Source organism: Somniosus microcephalus, chromosome 1 (assembly GCF_052327205.1).
Source record: "Somniosus microcephalus isolate GS21.2 chromosome 1, FLI_Smic_1.0, whole genome shotgun sequence".
In the NCBI taxonomy this organism is placed as follows: Eukaryota; Metazoa; Chordata; class Chondrichthyes; order Squaliformes; family Somniosidae; genus Somniosus; species Somniosus microcephalus.
In genome coordinates, this window is record NC_140987.1 from 380,265,816 (window position 1) to 380,285,809 (window position 19,994).

General features: G+C 40.1%; 1 protein-coding gene across 3 annotated transcripts in view; it reads right to left on the reverse strand.

The window, feature by feature from the left end:
- znf711 (ZFX family zinc finger ZNF711) overlaps nucleotides 1–19,994 on the reverse strand; it is a 58,528-nt gene that overhangs the window by 13,187 nt on the left and 25,347 nt on the right. For all 3 annotated transcript variants that reach the window (XM_085996161.1, XM_085996149.1, XM_085996156.1), the window contains exons 4-6: nucleotides 8,135–8,293; nucleotides 2,940–3,083; nucleotides 1,283–1,420 (exon numbers count right to left, since the gene is read on the reverse strand). In XM_085996161.1, the coding sequence (XP_085852287.1) occupies nucleotides 1,283–1,420; nucleotides 2,940–3,083; nucleotides 8,135–8,293 (441 nt within the window). The remainder of the gene's footprint in view (nucleotides 1–1,282; nucleotides 1,421–2,939; nucleotides 3,084–8,134; nucleotides 8,294–19,994) is intronic.

Sequence of the window (19,994 nt, forward strand, 5' to 3'; positions counted from 1 at the left end):
ATTGTGTTTTTGATTCCAAAGTTGAAATCATTAATATAAATTGTGAACAACATTGGTCCCAGCAATGATCCTTGTGGGACCCCACTTTCCACCTGCTGCCACTCTGAACAGCTACCCTTTACCCCTACTCACTGCTTTCGGTCTTGCAGACAAGCCAACTATCCATTCTGCTACTTTTCCACATGCTCTGACCTTATTCATTAGACCTTATCGAAGGCCTTTTGGAAATCTAGATAAATTACATCTACTGCATTACCCTTGTCTACTCTCTCGTTACCTCTTCAAAGCATGAAGTTGGTCAAGCAAGACTTTCCCTTTTGAAATCCATGCTGACTATTCATTATTATATTTTATGGGGGAAAAATTCATTTGTTTGCACCTCCCGTTAGTGCCTTAAGAGGGTGCCAATTGGGGCGCAAAGCAACTAGAGGCCGCTCGCGAAATTAACTAGACATTTTGTGGCGGCGATCTACTGCACTGGCAGATTGTGATGTCATTCGAGTACGCAACGCCCCTGCCTTACCGCCTGCCGCTAGCAACGACAGGTTGAGGGGAGCGTTATGCTGTCAGAAAAGGACTAGGGGAGCGCTATTTAAAGGCGACGGCTTCCTATCTTTTTTTGTCGGTGACATTTTTGCACCACGCAGTCTGAGAGAGAGAGAGAGAGAGAGAGAGAGAGAGAGAGAGACTGACTGACTGACTGACTTCTGGAGAGATTCAACGCTGTGTGAAGGAGTTTTGAGTACTGAGCAGCACTTTGCAAGTTTATTTTGATTTGCCCTTCCTTGCTTCGCCAGTACTCTGAGGTAGCACCTCACTCCTCGGCGTTTGCACCTTAAGACAGGTGTGAAGCACCTGATTTAGCGCTCCAATCACCTCCAGGGGCGATAAAAGCCAAGTTTGCTGTCGGAGGCGATAGTTAGCGCCAGACGCTGAACTTTGCGCACGGCCGATATCGGCGCCCCAAATGGGGCGATACTGAATTTTTCCCCCCTGGTTTCTAGATGGTTTTTCTATTTTCTCCTTCAGTAGGGATTCCATTATTCTTCCTACCACTGATGTTAAGCTGACTGGTCTATAGTTCCCTGGACATGTTCTATCTCCCTTCTTAAATATAGGTATAACGTTAGCTATCCACCAGTCTTCTGGCACACCATTTTCTAATTAATTATTAAATATGTATAATAGTGCCTCTGCTATCTCTTTAGATTCTTTTAAAATGCGTGGAAGCGCATCAAGGAAAAAGTTTAGCCTTGATTTTGAAATCCTGCCAATTTCTTACCATATGCAGCAGCCCATGCAACAGGTACAAAGGCTTTACTGATGCCAGAATCCTCAATCTGTGTCTCATGGACCGTTGATGCCTCCTCATCTCCAACAATGACCTCCATGTAGACTTCATCAGCAATATCAGCACAGTCTGAATAAAGTATAAAGTGCTTTAGTCAAAAGTGAGTCAAGATTTTCCACTATTATTAAAAGTTAATTGAAGAATCATCAAATCTACAGAATTAGACGAAAATATTATGTACCACTCCCTTAAAATCCAGTACAATTAGCACAATTGTAAATTTAAAATAGGTAGTTTAATTTCTTAATGGAAGGCATGCTGGTGCAGTAGAAGATATTCTTCTGGCAGTAGTTTATGTAAATGCAGTCAGGTTATGTGGGGGAGAGTTCCAAATTACATCAGAGTACTTGACACCATTGTAGGAGTTTAGGGTAACAGGCTAAAGTGTGTTGTTCACGTCAATCTCCCAACCTTCATAGTTTAATATTTAAGAAATAAGTATCACAAATGCCCTTCGCCTAAATGTAATGTATTTGGACATTTAAATTAATTAGGTTTAGTAATATTGCCAAAAACTTCCTCTGAAAAAATGCAGCTGAAGAGTCTCTGATTAATATTGCCTTTGTATATCATGCAACACGTCAAAACTTTTCCCAGCCTTTTAAAATCTGTTTCTTGGCCTTTAAAATCATTTGCTATCTCTTTTTAAAAATAATTAACATATCTGTGCTCTCAACTCCTTTTTTTGTTTCAGTCAAGCCATTAAAGTTACTTGCCCTATAGCAGTTCCGATGAAGGGTGTCCACCTGGAATATCTTTACTCTTTCAGATGCCGACATACCTATACTGAATTTCCAGCACTCGCACTTTCTTTTACCACCACTAAAAATCTAGTCAGTGCCAAACTAACCCGCTCAGAGTTTAACAATTAGTTTACACGAACTGCTCTATAAACTCCTAGACAATTAGATGCTTCTTATAGATGAGTTCAAAGTATAGGAGGCCCACTTAAAAACATGATTTAGAATGTTTCTCAATCCAAAGCAGTAATCAGAGTTATATTAATCAATTTTGACAAAAGATCTCTACTTGAAACAACATTCTATATTTTACATTTTCAGATTCTCAGACTTGTACTTCATTTTATTTGTATTAAATTGAAATTAATCAAGCAACACAGCAAGTCAGTCAGTCATGCAGCTTAATGGTGCACTTTAAAAGTGAACTCTATTTAAAACTGGTAAATTTAGACAATTTTCTCAACTAGTACAATCTTCTATCTTACTATTTTAATTCCTGTTGCTAAGTATACTATCGCATTACAGTGTTTTGTAAAAAGCCATTTCTTCTAGCTCTAGTGTTTGCTGACTTACTGTACCTGGGTTCTCAGGTTTAAAAAAAAAACTCAGGTTGGATGTAATACCCAGAGTACTAGGTTTGCCTTATTCCACACTACTGCATACAGAAAGAGCAAACATCACTTGCTTCTAAAAAAATTACTAAACTAAGTCTATAATTGGTTATCTCTCAGGATTCTAGAGAGAAGATTGTATTAGTAAGTAACATGGCTAAATTTACTATTTCTAAATAAGTTATAGTTCTCCTTTCAATGAACACTAAAAAAGAAACCGTACATAGAATTTCTTACTAATGTCATCTTCCTGAGATGGATCTTTGACTGCCATGTAAACCATCTTTTCCCGAGGCATTCTACCAACATTCCCTTGATCAAGCATTCCGGTTATGGTATGACCATTCTGATAATCATTCTCTGCAATAACTTCAGTTTCACCTTCAAATAAGAAAACAATCAGACTTTAAAGAAAAACTCAAGTGAACTTTCTTTAATTACTTTACAGTCAGGTACAATGGCCACTTAGATGCAGAAAATGTTTAGTAACCATTTGATCAATTGAAAAACCTGGAAGGCGTTCTTCAGTTGTAAGTTGCACAATTTAGTTCCCGAGGTTCTAGTGTGCACAAACCTCCTCTGGGGTAGACAGGCTCAATTTTCCATTTTAGTAGATGTAAAGTACCACACATATCAAAAATGGCAGAGTTCTTTTGAACATGCTGCTCGTTAGGCAACCAGAAGTAAAATAAAACTGGCCATCACAATCAGTACACCGGCACAAGATTCAGAATAACATTGGTTTAGTTTTAATGGCATTAAGTATTGAAGCTTCAGCATAGTTTGCTAGTGGAGCAAATCAAATCATAAAAAGAAATGCAATGTTATTTCTCTTTGGAAAATTAAGTAATAGGTAGGGTTGTTAAAGACGGATTACTCAGAGTATAGTATTCTTCCTTCATTTTAAGTTATCCTCCATATTCTACTGGTACACAAGCAAAAATCACCCTTCTCTTCAAGAGATTTTCAAAGTTCATCACAAGACTGCTTCTTGTGACAAACATTTGACATGCCCCTCGTCATTATCTTCAGTTGTTTTGACCAAGGATGTTTGTCAGTATATAAGTTTACATGAGGGAACCCAAAATGAGGATTTTTTATTTTTTAAAAAAGGTTAGGACAATACAGCTTTCAACCAACTGATCATATTGCGATAGGCACAAGGCTCCATCCCACATTATACCATAAAATACTACTGAACCATATACTTTCAAATGAATTTTTAACTACAACTGAGTTGCACTCTGAAAGGATTTCATTCTCTTGGAAGCCTCATGGGAAAGCAATGGTCTAGAAGAGATGCTCACTTAAGCTGGACGAGGCCTGCTTTTGTTTGTATTATTATTGATAAATAAAGCCTAGGTTGTCGAGCTAGTATCTATTGTCTCTGGAAAAAATAATATGGGCAAGTGTGCCACTGAGAAACAATTTGATTAAATTTCCACAATTAAGGAGGCATCATTTCAAATGAAAATTCCAAAAGGCTGTGCTTCATATCTGAACTAATAAACAGACAGCGATGGGGCTGTTCACAACATCGTATTCCATCATTATGAAGAAGATCCATCACTACGGATCTCTGTTCCATTTGCTGTTGCCACCCACAAAGCTGGGCGAGGGCAGTGGAAACTCCAAGCTTAGATGTCCCTCAACTAAGTGTCCACCCCAAGAGAGAATGAAATGTAACACAATTAATGTTCTAAATCCAATTCAAATTTAATGTTCCCTGCAAACACTTCACTCTAATCAAGTTATGTGTGTCTGTGTCCACTAAAGAAACTATGTATCCTGCACTTCCCAGCTAATCAAGAAGGCTGTGAATGTTAAGGAAAACAAAAGCAGTTTTATTCTGACCTTCAACAGAACACAAACTGTCTTTGCATAACGGTCACTGAAGACGCACTATCTGCCCACACCTGGATAGCAAAAGATAACTGAACAAGGGTTCTAAGGCTTGGATGTCCAAAAGAATTTGTAGGATTTCACTGATAATATATTGCTGTCTATTACTAGGTTTAACTGTCTGAAAGTGGTGACCAGCTATTCGACAGCCGTGTTCATGGATAGTTCACTCATCAAATGAGTGTCCAGATATGGTTAAAAGGAGAGTCCCCTCGAGTGCAGATAATGGCCATGATGTTGCGGTAAGAATAACGTCATCAGCGCTCACTGTTATTATGGAGTGAATCGGACAGCAACCTCCGGCGCCTGCACATGCGCAGTTAAACGCGGAAGTCAAGAAACTGCTGTCCGATTTACCTTGCTCCTCCACAAGCGTCGCTACACCAGTACTTCGCCGAGAGTTTGGACATTCAAACACATGAAGGGCATGGTACTTACCTACTAGATAACCACTAAACATGCCAGAAAAAGTTAGGGCTTTTCAATTCAAGTGTAAGTGAATTTTTAACGGCGTGGTAAGTCTTAGAGGAGCTGTATGGCCTACTCCTGCTCCTATTTCTTATGTTCTTAATTATTGCCAAACAACTTCTCTGGCACTGAAAATTTACTTTTACAAGTGTGGAGTCTCATTCCTTCAGATTTTAATTTTGTAGGAGATTGAAAAATTGAAAAAAATTACAAAAAAACTTTTTCTTTGTCTCTTAGCTCTCTCACTCTTAATACCATCTTTCTTTCCCTCTCTTTATTTTGCTTTCTATACATGATTTTACATTGAATTAAATATTCTAATTTACACTTCCTGGTTTAGAATCTGTGTGCCTCAGTAAGGATTTTTCAATGAGTGGCTGAAGAGACATGCTGTTTGCCCTGTTCACACAGGTCCCAGATCCCCTGTAGAGGGTGCCACGCTGACTGTCTGATGCCCACAGATTTTACACTGTGATTTGTGGTTAAGTGTAAGCATAATGAATGGCGAGCGTCATTCTTTCGCCACTGACCACAAAATCTGGGCATAGTATCATTGCTTATACATCTGTGTGAAGACTGTGGGCTGAAAGCAGCTTTCTATACACAATGGGGAAATTTAACAACCCCCACCAGGACGGGTGGGTTAAATATGTAAAATCGCGTAACGTGACTTCAACCTGCCTCGTATGCACCTACCGTCATTTTTTACGCCGGCGGGTTGCATGCTGTGTGTGTGTGTGTGTGTGTGTGTGTGTGTCCCACTCTCGAGAGACAGAACAGTTTATTACAATATTTAAATCAGGCTCCAACAGTTCCCAGGACTTGTGAAACCCGGTATTCATTACAAGAGGATTTGAGTACAGGAGTAAAGATGTCTTACTCCAATTATATAGGGCCTTGGTGAGACCATACCTGGAGTACCGTGTACAATTTTTATCTCCTTACCTAAGGAAGGATCTACTTGCCATAGAGGGAGCGCAACGAATGTTCACGAGATTGATTCCTGGGATGGCTGGACTGTTGTACGAGAAGAGATTGAGTAAACCAGGCCTATATTCTCTTGAATTCAGAAGAATGAGAGGGGATCTCATTGAAGCATACAAAATTATTACAGGGCTTGATAGGGTGGATGCTGGGAGAATGTTTCCCTTGGCTGGGGAGTTTAGAACCAGGGGGCCACAGCCTCAAGATAATTGGTTAGGCCATTCAGGACTGAGATGAGAAGAGGTTTCTTCACACACAAGGTGGTGAATCTTTGGAATTCTCTACCCCAGAGGGCTGTGGAGACTCAGTCATTGGGTATATTCAAAACAGAAGTCGATAGATTTCTGACTAGTAAAGGCATCAAGGGATATGGCGATGGGGCTGGTGAATGGAATTGAGGCAGAAGATCTCATTGAATGGCGGAGCAAGCTTGAAGGGCCGAATGGCCTACTCCTGCTCCTATTTCTTATGTTCTTATGGTATCTAAATGGAGACGGGAACAGCCGGATCAATCAGGTAAGTGTTTTTTATAGCACTGTTTGAGAGCCGGAAGCAGGAGTGCTTCTCCCGGCCCCTCAAGCAAACCTTCCGCCGCGACCGCAACGCGCGATCCCAAGCTTTATGCCCCGCAATCTTTCCCTCCCTCCTGATTGCTGGTCTGACCTCCCCTTATGCCCCTCTATCTTTGCTGAACCCCCTTATGCCCCGCGGTGCCCCATGATTTGCCAACCTCCCTCCCCCCCACCCAACCCGCAATCTTTCCAGATTGCCGGGGACCGTTACCAACAGCCCCCGACTGTGGCCTTCTAGCACAGGCTTTCCCACCCGGCAGCCAGTCAAGCCTGACAATCCGGGTGGGAAATGGAATTTTAAAATGATAATGAGGTTCTGCCGTTAAATTTGCTAGGACTTTAGCCTTCCTGGGATTTCAGGTTTCCCCCTGCAAATACGCTCTCCCGCTCCCTCCCTGCAAATTACAGGGCCAATGTGTCTAGTTCGTGTAACATGAGAAATTTTCTATGACTTTCACTCATGCTCAAGTGAAAGTAGGTATCTTTTTTAGCCCATTTACTTTGCAAAGTTGTCTCAGACAGCAAACATACAATTGTGAGGCATCAAAATGTCTCATATAGGTACTTTTTCTGACCGACTCAGGAGGCAAAGCTGAACAAATACTGTTGGTTCTTCTGTAGGTCCACCACAGGCAGCTTGGTGAACAAAGTGTTTGTAACATTGCTGGCCTATATGGTCCTTTCCTCAACTTGAGGAAGGTATACAGTTAGAATGCTAAAGTCACAAATCTGACTTCGTAGCAATTGTAGTTAATCTGTAGCAAATTGTACACGTGCAGTTGATTTACTGTCGCTAAATCCATTCTGCAGTATAAATGGTGCAAACTTGGCATAAAAAAGGCTTGTATTGCCATTTCCCATTCTGTGCTTCCTTCTAATCTTACAAAACAGAAATTAAGCAGTATAGGAAAAATAAAAACTCCTAGAGAAACCACCATCCTTACCTATTTTTCCAGTCAGACAACCCTTTGTCTGTGAAGGGTAATGCATAAAGAAATTCAAAATTCATATAAAGATACTGAAAATTATCACAGCATCTCAAACCACATGTATTCACATTAGCAAATCAAGGCTGGCAGATCAGAACTCTAATTTCTCCACAGTATGTAATTGGAACCATCTGAGAAAAACTTCTGAGAGACTTGCGATTGACAATGGAAAATAAATGAATTCTACATTTCAATTCCAGTGTAATTAAATCAGGGAAGAACCAAGTGAGCAGTATGAGCAATTCCAGTAAAGAAACTGCTGTCCATGTACTTAAAGCCAGAATGATGTACAAGGGTCATGAAAACTGAAAATATGGCCAGTTATGGTTTGCATTCTTTAAATTAAACTATGTAATGTCTCTAGCTAATGTGCTAAACAGCCATTTTAATGTACTAGATTAGACTTTCACACTAAACTGGACCCTTTGTCCATTGTAAAATTGATACAGGGAATAAACTTGTGAAATTTTTTTTTAAATGTTATAAATTACACATGCTAATAAATTATAATATTTACCTATTTCCACGTCATCTTCTGGTTCAGCTTTAAAAATATACACTTTTATGACCTCCGCTCCAAACCCATCTTCTTTAGAAGAATCATCTTGCTCAATATCAGTGCTTATTTTTATTGGTGCATTTCCCATCTGGTCCAACTTCTCTCCGACATCATCTACTGCATAAAACAGTTAAATAAACAGTTATAGCACATCAGAAACCTCAAGCTTAATAAGTCTTCTGCAGGTTCTTGAGTCTACTACCCATTCTGAGTTGCAATAAATTTCTCGACCATGAAAATATTTGAGACCAGGCCTTTCATGCCTATTCCTTCCCCAACAACCTCAAAATGATTTCAACCAAATCCATTTTGCTGGCCCAATTTAAATTTGCTTGACTCTTGATCTTGTTTCCTTTGCCATGGTTATACACACTGCCAAATCTTTGAAGCATTTTAGTATTCTTTATTAGCTTGGCTACTTGGGCTACAAATACCAAAGGATATGAAATTAAGGCTCCAGTACCAGCAGCTGACAAAAAATAAACACCACTAACAGCAAAGGAGCTGGCTTTCTGAGCCTGACTATGTAAGGGAGCTGAATTATCAGTACAGCATGTGGCATTTCAGTGGATTTTGCCAGTCAAACTGTGTACATTAGTTCAACTCTCTAATACTGCTAGGCTCAGTAACTCCTTCAATGTTGTCATCAACACTAACCGCACATAAATATTCAAATCGATAAATGAAAATAGATGAAGCCAAGGGAGTATTAATGGAAATTGCATGCTTTTTACTGTGATTTTTCAAATTGATACGAATTATGACCCACTCTATCTGAATAACATTTTTCAAAATATATAATTTTATTGTAGTTTAAGATTACTGGCATCAAAATGTGGGAAAAAATTATATCTGGGTTATGACAACAACAAAAAAAAGCCCCTGGATTTGAAAAATCAACATTAAGTAGGACAATACATCTGCAACATGTTACTTATTAAATTCCACAGATCAGCTACAACAGTCAATTCGGGTTCTACCCCAACACTAACTTACATTGTGAAACATTTAACAGCAATCTGAGTCGCTAACAGTTAATTAATAAGTAATGATTTACAAGGTGGCTTCAGTTGACCTACAGCTGCTTAACGTCTCCCCTTCACATTTTATAAGCACAAGATAACTAAAAAGAGAGATAACAAAGCGTAAACCACAAAAATGTAAGACAAAGTCATCACCATCCCAACAAAATTATTTTAAAATGAAATACAGTACTATATTGAAAAACAGGACACATTCCACTTAAGAATGTATTTCTCATACATTTCTGTCCATGTTTAAAATTAATTGCAATATGAAAGCCATTGTTCCTAATTAACACAATAGAATATTCCACATGAATTCCGTATAAGGAAATATTTGTTCAGAATATTAATATTTTCTATATTCAGTTCTGTTGACTGACCTGTAAATGTCAATTCAGTGAATATTACATGCCAGCATTATACATTTTACCTTATTTACAGCCCTGTTTATAGATCCCATATGCACAATATATTGCATGATCTGTACAATCTACAGCAAGGCCAAAGCAACTTATATTGCGAAGAACTGCCATTACAACTAAAAACATGGAAATCAGGTGATGCAGTGCAGTATCAATTTGGTAGGACATGGTTCTGCACCCACGATTCCTATATGGTGAATTCTCAATCTCAGTCAAGCATCAGGGGGAGATGCCGGAGGCTTGCTACTTCCTCAGAAAGGAACAAACAACAGGATGTCACCCCAGGCTGCTGTCACTCACCTCCCAGTAGCCAGATCAAGAACAGCATTGGCAGAGGCCTGGGAGCAAGTCACCTGCATGTTTTCTTGAAGGGGAATGGAGTATAGAGACCTAAAGGAAGAATATTAAATATCTAAAGAGTAATAAAAAAGAAAAAAAATCCAAGGAACAATTCTTGCTAATACTGCATTGTAAATCTCTGATGTCAGAACACAAGATCCAGAGTGAGAAAGTGCATGTATGATTATTCGATCATGGAGTTTCCTCCCATACCATGTGTTGATCACCTACTTTAGGGAATATTAATCCCGCACCCACCCCCCCCCCTATAAAATAAGTCAAGCAACACTGTTAAATAGCTCTAATCCTCAATCCCACTTCTCAACAGATATTGATTCCATTTCTTTTTAAAGGTCCCACTGCTACTGAATTGACTACCTTCTCTAGGAGTTTATTCCACATATCCTGTGAGAAAAGAAATCTTCTCTCTAACCTTGTTGATGCTCATGAATTTTATACTTGGGTCCTTTCGTCATATGTTCATTGTCCAAAATGAATAGCTTGTTTACTTTCACCTCATCCATAACTACCATTATTTTGACGACATGTATGGGTTGTCTTCAGCAAAGTTTAGTCGTTCGAGCCTTACTTCATGACTTAGTCCCAAGGGCCTAGAATAACCTTGGCCACTCTCGTCTGAACCATTTCGAATGCATCTGCATCCTTTTTGAGTTAGGACGGTCAAAACTCAACTCTGTACTCCAGAATTGGCCTCACCATTAATTTGTCAGCATAACTTGCTCTGACTTGTAGTCCAATGCCATCCAGATGCAACCCAGTACATGATTTGTCTCATGAATAACTGCCTCACATTGACCAATTGCTTTTGAGTATGATCAATAGTCATTCAAATCCTTTTCCATTATGGCCTCTGCCAACGAAGATCCTTTCATGTTACGCACGTTTACTATTGCCTGTTCCAATATGTAGTACTAATTTTATCCATATTAAAATCCATCTGCCATATCTCAGCCCATGTTCAAGTCTTTCTAAAGATGACCAATCTTCTTTCTAACCATTACTTGCCCACAGATCTACAGGTCCCCGGAAAATGTAATACTATTCACACCCTGTTCCACGTCATTCACAAATATTGTAAGTAGTAAGGGTCCCAGAACACATGGTTACCTTTTCCAAGGCAGAGCTTGTTCCATTGGCCCGGATTTTGCGAAAGGAATAACGGTGAGGCCATTAGCACTCACCGTTATTGAGGAGTAAATCTGACAACAAATTCCAGCTTCCGCACATGCGCAGTTACTGTCAGAGTTGCCCTGCTCCTCCATAAGCTTCGCTACACCAGTACCTCGCCGAGAGACTCAGCATTCAAACACATGAAAAGCATGAAGTTGCGGTACGTACCCACTAGATACCCACTAAACACTCCAGAAAAGTTAGGGCTTCTCCATTCAAGCGTAAGTGAAGTTTAACAGTGTGTTAAGTCTTAATTACTGCCCAACAACCTCACTGACACAGAAAACTTACTTTTAAAAGTGTGGAGTCTCTTCAGATTTTAATTATTATTGGAGATTAAAAAAAAATGTTTTTCTTTGTCTCTTAATCCCATCTTTCTTTCCCTCTCTATAGATAATTTTATATTGAATTAAATATTCTTACACTTCCTCATTTAGACTCTGTGTGCCTCAGTAAAGATTCTTCAATCAATCAGAGTGGTTGAAGAGACACACTGTTGCTTGCCCTGTTCATACAGGTCTCAGATCCTCTGTAGAGGGCACCGCACTGGATCAGACTCCCGATGACCGTAATTTGCTGCGAAAAGCCCACAAAAAGTCTGTGGGCAGCCATAAGCATAATGAACGGCGAGAGCGCCATTCGTTCGCTGCTGACTGCAATATGTTCTGTCTGCCTCCTTTGTGGCGAAGCTAGTTTTCAAAACATCTGGACAACTGGTCAAATATGCTACAAGCCTTATGTTTCCTTATTAGCCTTAAATGAGGAACTGTATCAAACACCTTTTGAAAATCCGAGTAAATTCTATCTGAACTAATTTAGTTACTAGCTCAAAGAATTCCAGTACATTTGTAAGTCAAGGCCTTTTACTTCTAAACCAATGCGATTGCTCCCTATAACACTTGTCCTTTAAATACTCATTTATATCCCATAAAATGCTCAAAATTATTTCTCTTACTAAGGATGCGTAAAATGACCTACCAGGTTCATGCCTTTATCCTTTTTTGAATATTAGAACTACATTTGCCATCCCTCCAGATCTCAACTACTTCTCCAGTGGTGAGAGCACCAAAAAATATCATCCAAATCATCACTAATTTCCTCCTTTAATTCCTTAAGGATTCTAGGATGTATTCAAAGTGCCCAAAGAGCTTTGTGGATAACTGGAGTTTTGGGTCAAAATCCTGGAACTCTCTCCCCAACAACACAGAGAGTACCTTCACCACATGGACTGCAGCAGTTGATAAAGGCAGCTTATCACCACCTTCTCAAGGACAATTAGGGATGGGCAATAAATGTCAGCCTTGCCAGCGACGCCCACATCCCAGGAATGAATAAAAACAAATAGAATCCTTACCAAATTTTGCATGTACTATGGATCGCTTAGCCCCATTTCTCATGACTGAAATTTGTCTAGTCCTCTTTTGTGAATCATAGAATCAATCATAGAAATTTACAGCACAGAAAGAGGCCATTCGACCCATTGTGTTGGCCGAAAAAGAGCTATCCAGCCTAATCCCACTTTCCAGCTCTTGGTCCGTAGCCTTGTAGGTTACGGCACTTCAAGTGCATATCCAAGTACTTCTTAAATGTGATGAGCATTTCTGCCTCTACCATCTTTTCAGGCAGTGAGTTCCAGATCCCCGCCACCCTCTGGGTGAAAAAAGTTCTCCTCAACTCCCCTCTAATCCTTCCACCAATTACTTTAAATCTATGCCCCCTGGTTATTGACCTCTCTGCTAGGGGAACTAGGTCCTTCCTATCCACTCTATCTAGGCCCCCCATAATTTTATACACCTCAATCAAGTCTCCCCTCAGCCTCCTCTGTTCCAAAGAAAACAACGCCAGCCTATCAAATCTTTCCTCATAGCTAAAATTTTCCAGTCCTGGCAACATTCTCGTAAGTCTCCTCTGTACTCTCTCTAGTGCAATCACATCTTTACTGCAATGTGGTGACCAGAACTGTACACAGTACTCTAGCTGTGGCCTAACTAGTGTTTTATACAGTTCAAGCATAACCTCCCTGCTCTTATATTCTATGCCTCGGCTAATAAAGGAAAGTATCCCATATGCCTTCTAAATCACCGTATCTACCTGTCCTGCTACCTTCAGGGATCTGTGGACATGCACTCCAAAGTCCCTCTGTTCCTCTACACTTCTCAGTATCCTACCGTTTATTGTGTAGTCCCATGCCTTGTTAACCCTTCCTAAATGCATTACCTCACATTTCTCTGGATTGAATTCACATGCCACTTTTCTGCCCACCTGACCAGTCCATGATATCTTCCTGCAGTCTACAGCTTTCTTCCTCACTATCAACCACACGGCCAATTTTTGTATCATCTGCAAACTTCTTAATCATGCCCCCTGCATTGAAGTCTAAATTATTGATGTATACCACAAAAAGCAAGGGGCCTAGTACTGAGCCCTGCGGAACCCCACTGGAAATAGCTTTCCGTCACAAAAACATCTGTCGCCCATTGCCCTTTGCTTCCTGCCACGGAGCCAATTCTGGATCCAACTTGCCACTTTCCATTGGATCCCATTGGCTTTTACTTTTCTGACCAGTCTGTCATGTGGGACTTTGTCAAAAGCCTTGCTAAAATCCATGTAGACTTCATCAAATGCACTACCCTCATCAACCCGCCTTGTTACCTCCTCAAAAATTCAATAAAGTTAGTCAGACACGACATTCCCTTAACAAATCCATGCTGACTGTCCTTGATTAATCCGTGTGTTTCTAAATGACGATTAATACAGTCCCTCAGAATTTTTTCCCCAAAATTTTCCCACCACCAAGAATAGGCTGACTGGCCTGTAATTACTCGGTCTATCCCTTTCTCCCTTTTTAAAAATAGGTACAATGTTAGCAGTCCTCCGGCACCACACCTGTAGTGAGAGAGGATTGAAAAATGATGGTCATAGCCTCTGCTATTTCCTCCCTTGCTTCTCTTAACAGCCTGGGATACATTTCATCCGGGCCTAGCGATTTATCTACTTTCAAAGATGTTAATCCCCTTAATACTTCCTCTCTCACTGTAGTGAAAACTGATGTGAACAATTCATTGAGCCTGCTATAAAGCGCAAAAAGAATTACTCAGTTTATCCTTCAAGAGATCCACTTGTGCTTTGACCTTTCATCTATGATTAACATTGTTGTAAAACCTTTTGGGGTTACTCTTGCTGTCCTCTGCAATTCATTTCGCTACTTCTCTTACTTTTTCCTATTAAGAACATAAGAAATAGGAGTAGGCCATACGGCCCCTTGAGCCTGCTCCGCCATACAATAAGATCATGGCTGATCAATGACCTCAACTCCACTTTCCCGCCCAATCTCCATGTCCCTTGATTCCCCAAGAGTCCAAAAATCTATCTATTGCAGCCTTCAATATACTCAAAAGACTCAGCATCCACAGCCCTCTGGGGCAGGGAATTCCAAAGATTCACAACCCTCCGAGTGAAGAAATTCCTTCTCATCTCGGTCTTAAATGGCCTACCCCTTATCCTGAGACTATGCAGCCTAGTTCTAGACACTCCAGCCAGGGGAAACATCCTCTCAGCATCTACCCTGTCAATCCTCTTCAGAATCTTGTATGTTTTAATGAGATCACCTCTCATTCTTCTGAACTCGAGGGTACAGGCCCATTCTACACAATCTCTCATCACAGAACAACCCTCTCATCCCAGGAATCAATCTAGTGAACGTTCATTGCACTGCCTCCAAGGCAAGTATATCCTTCCTTAGATAAGGAGACCAAAACTGTGCACAGTACTCCAGGTGTGGTCTCACCAAGGCCCTGTACAATTGTAGCAAGACTTCCTTACTCTTATACTCCAACCCCCTTGCAATAAAGGCCAACATGCCATTTGCCTTCCTTAATGCTTGCTGTACCTGCATGCTAGCTTTCTGTGTTTCTTGCACGAGGACACCCAAATCTCTCTACCAACATTTGAAAGTTTCTCACCATTTAAAAAATATTCTGTTTTTCTATTCTTCCCACCAAAGTGAATAACCTCACATTTCCGTACATTATACTCCATCTGCCACCTTACTGCCCACTCACTTAGTCTATCTATATCCCTTTGCAGAATCTGTGTTCTCCTCACAGCTTACTGTCCCACCTAGCTTTGTATCGTCAGCAAACTTGGATACATTACACTTGGTCCCTTCATCTAGGTCATTAATATAGATTGCAAATAGCAGAGACCCCAGCACTGATCCTTGTGGCTTCTTTAGCTATCCTCAGTATACCCTGTATCCCAATCCTTTGTATTATTTTTAAAGTATTTTTGCTTTTTTTTTTCCATCTTCTTCCTCTTTATTAAACCTCTATGGTCTAGGTCATGCTGTGTTTTTTTTTAAAAAAGGCATGTACTTTCCTCATCCTGTACAATATCCTTAAATTGATTATTTTGTCTTCTGTTACTCAAGTATGATTTCCCAATTAATATTTCCTCAAGCTCTTTTCATAACTTCAAAATCTGCTTTTACAAAGTCCTGTTTCATCATATTGTTGTTTGTGGCCTTAACATCTAATAATAAAATGATTAGATCCCAGTTCCTCCATGTACGTGAATCAAACTGGATGGCAAACAGCTTATTCACTTAAAAGGAACTGACTATAATAAAATAACAACCTGCAGCAAAATTCTGGGTGAAAGGGTCTCCTAAAAATGGTTCTGTCACTTTGTAACCATTTTGCAGAATATATTTACTTAAAAAAAAGTATCAAAAGGAATTTTTACACTAGTATTATTCATAACTGATCTTAAACCATGTATAATCTGTTACCCTGGAATATACATTTTGTATTCTATATGGCTAGCCACACAATAACAATGTGACTCAATCCATTTTAAACAGGCATTTTATCAAAATCATTTGAACTGTTAAAGGCCCAAATAATGGATGTTTCTCTCAGGTTGCAGGTCTAATGAAAATGTTCAGCTTCCTCACGTCAAACATTTATATACTAACTGAAATGGAATTCCACATTTTTCTATGAAATGCTGATACCATAAACCTCAGAACGAAACACTGAATTAAAATCTCTTGCTCACCTCACGCTAGTGAATTTTGTGCTAACAGGCAATATATTTGTTCTGGGAAATTAGTATTATTCCACTTTGTATCTGGTAGTTTCAAGTGCTTACAGATCAGACATACCATAGGTTCAATGTGGAGATCTTCCTACATTGCCACAATGTGCCTAATTCTCAACCTCAGAAAAGTATCCCTATTACACCACCATCAGAAATTCTTCTCTCACATTCCACCTTTGTACCTTCTCTGAATTTGATGTCCCTTATCTACATTCGAAATGATGGGTAGGAAAAGCCCAGCTAGCCACTAAGCCTGTCCCATACAGTCATGGTGCAATTAAGCATCATGCCCCTCAAGGCTTCCACCAACCAGCAGTGGCGAATCGCCCCCAAAAACACCCTAGACCAATTCAGGGGGAAAAAGATTCTAGGAAATTCCCCTCCATCTCCCAAACCAAAACAAGTTCCAGGAAACAACAGTGGCCATGAGGAGCATCAGCAACATCCCACTTATCTTTTGTATATGCAGTGATATCAGCCTCAGCCAGGAGCCCATCCAGCTCCCTTTTAAATGTTTTCAGTGAATTCGCACACACCACAGTCTAGTCCTACATTATTTTAAATACTTCAATCAAATCTCCCCGAAGTCTACACTTTTCTAGCGCAAAATGACTCAGCTCAATAAGCTTATCCTGATAATTAAGGCTTTATAACTAGGTAATTGTGAATTTGAGAGACTCGTGGACTATAACACCTAGGTCTCTTTCCCACTCAACAGACTTTAGTTCAAATCCCTGTACAGTATATACTCGCTTGGTGTTAAGCCCTACCCGTGTACATAATGTTACATTTATCTATATTAAATTATCATCTGCCAGACACAGGCCCATTTCACCATTGCATCTAGATAGGACTGTAATTTTTTTTGTTCATCCAAGGTTCTAACACCAGCACAAATCTTTCTGTCATCTGTGAACCTCCAATGCCTTTTTCCACATCATTAATATAGTGAAGAGCTACGGTCCCAACACCAATCCCTACAGAACTCCACGCAGAACCACTATCATTAATAGCAACCCTCTTCTTACAAGACTGCAACCAATTCCTTACCTACCCCAGGATCTGCCTGCTAATCCCAAAGGACTTTACTTTATAAATTAGCCTATTGCATGGCACCTTGTCAAAACCTTTTTGAAAATCCAAGTATACTATGTCAACCAGGCTACCTTCATCAACCAACCTAGTAACCTCCTCAAAATATTCAGCCAAATTGGTGTGTCAAGACCTTGTTTCCCCAAACTGTTCTCCCAAACACAAAGAACGGGATTGATACAATTCAAATCAGTTTCATTTAAATTTTTAACAGCGACCAGAGGGGTTAAATTAATCCAATCAACTTGAATTGGATTTAAAATCAAGCCCCTAGAAGTAAAAATAGCTTAGATGGAAAGGAAAATATTGCATTAATGTTCTGTTCTAAAATCGAGGCATATTGTTTGGGCAAAGTAAAGGCAAATTTACTGATTTGGGATTACACCCTAATCTATCTTGATCGCTTCAGTTCAGGTAGCAACATTTTTTTTTTTTTTTATAAACAAAGTTCATTCAGAAACTGGAACACTACCATCATTTCATCAGCTAGAGGTCTTGCTCAAGAATTTCAATAAAACTTGCCTTCCAGTTGCCCACTTAAAGTCTATACAGTATATAACTAAAATGGTTAAATTGTTATATTATACACAAATCCATTTTCAAAATAAGGATACAGGCAAAATTATGACACAATGTGTTTCATTATCTAGCTACTGATCTCTCCCTGAAATCCAATCATGGTTATTGCATCCTAAAAGTTTGTACTTTTAACTTGTTTACATAATTATAAACTTGCTCATTTAGTCAAGACCAAGTTAATTTTAAAATAAATGTGAAATTTGCTCATTTAGTCAAGACCCAGTTAATTTTAAAATAAATATGAAATTAGTGATAAAGCCTTTATGAAATTCAGTACACAAAGTTCATTATGTACTTTTTGTTCTACAAATTTTAAATGAATGATTTGTCCTCAGCGTGAATTACAGTGGCAGATAAGCAAGTGCTAAAATTCTGGAATGTATTACAGAAGCAATTTGTGCTCATAATGTAACTGCCAAGACTTGTTTTTTTGGTGATGTTATAATTTATTGCTGAAACTGGTAAAGAGGGCAAGAAAAAGATGAGGGATGGGTGAAAAATGCACACAGAGACAAAATGATGAGAGGAAAAGAAGGGAAAGAGACAGAAACAAAAGCAAACAAAGCATATTGGTAATATCAAGCACTTACAGATAAGGTATAGCATGGGTCAGATTCAATGTGCCTTAACCTCAACCTTCAAAGCAGTCCTCAGAGTTCTTGGAGGAGATAACAAACCTTGTGGACAAGGTGCTTATTTAGATTTCAGTAAATGGACCAATCTTTTATGTAGCACAAGGTTGGAAGGTATAGGTGAAGTGCTTCTGAAATGGATTGAAAATTGGCTGTAACAGACAGCTGTGGAGCTGGATCAGCAATGAAGCAGGCAACTAGCAGGATGCCCTACAGATCAGTGCCGAGGTCATTGCTGTTTATATTGTACCTAAATGACTTGGTAGTGGAGATAGAAACAAAACTGTCCAAGTTTGCTTGATAACAAACTAAGAGAGACTACAAACAACAGTCTGGTCAAGCACAAAAGGTCCTGGATAGATTGGGAAGCTGGGCCGATGAGTGACATGTGTCATGTAATGTGAATAAATACAAAGCCCACATTTTGGGAAAGGATAATTAACAGTAGCAATATAAGTTAAATTATATTATTCTACAGGACACCACACAGAAGAGGGATTTGGGTGTACTGATGGACAGATCGATGAAGCCATCAAGACAATGGGTGGCATAAGTAAAGACTTAAATAAGATCTTGGGCTGTGCACCCAAAGGAATACAGCACAAATCGCCTGTAGTGATTGAGTTTGTACAGTGCACTGGCCCAGCCCCACCTCTCACCTGAATTATTGTGTACAATTCTGGTCACCATATTATAACAAAACTATCCAGACACTGGAGAGGGTGTAATTAAACAGACAGATACACTGAGGCACCTGAGTTTTGAGGATAGGCTCCAGAAGCTGGGAATTTTTACAATGGAAAACATTAGGCTCAGGGGTGATCGAAGAGAAGTATTCAAGATCCTAAAGGTCACTGACAAGATAAAAGTCCATGGCCTAGAAATTGGGTATAGCCCCGCTTGAGGCGTTAGAACTGGCGCTGCGCAAAGTTTATAGCCAGACGAAACTTATCGCCGCCTGGCGCGATACTGGGTTGCATCGCCCCTAAAAAGGGGATTGAGGCGCGAATTCAGGCATTACACAGGACTCCTAAGGCGCTAATCTTCCGGCGCAACCCAATATCGGAGCGGACGGGCGCAGCGCAGGTGCTCTCTATTACTGATGACCACGAGACTTCCAGGCGCCGGCCAGCTCTTAAATGGGTGGGTCAGTCAGCTTCAGCATCCACACTCTGCGCCTTGCAGGCCTCAGAATCGGCGCAAGCCCTTCTCTGGCGCTAAAAACTTGGACCAGATGGAGAAGGTGAGACAGAGAGCAGAGCGCTTCATCAATGAGGCTCTGGAGCAATTGGTGGCCGCAGTGGAGCGCCGGCGAGATGTTCTCTACCCAGACAATGGCACGAGGCCGAATCATAAGGACTACCGATGAGCTTGGAGGGATGTATGCCAGAGGGTCAACTCCAGCAGCACGGTGACCAGGAGCCCTGTCCAATGCAGA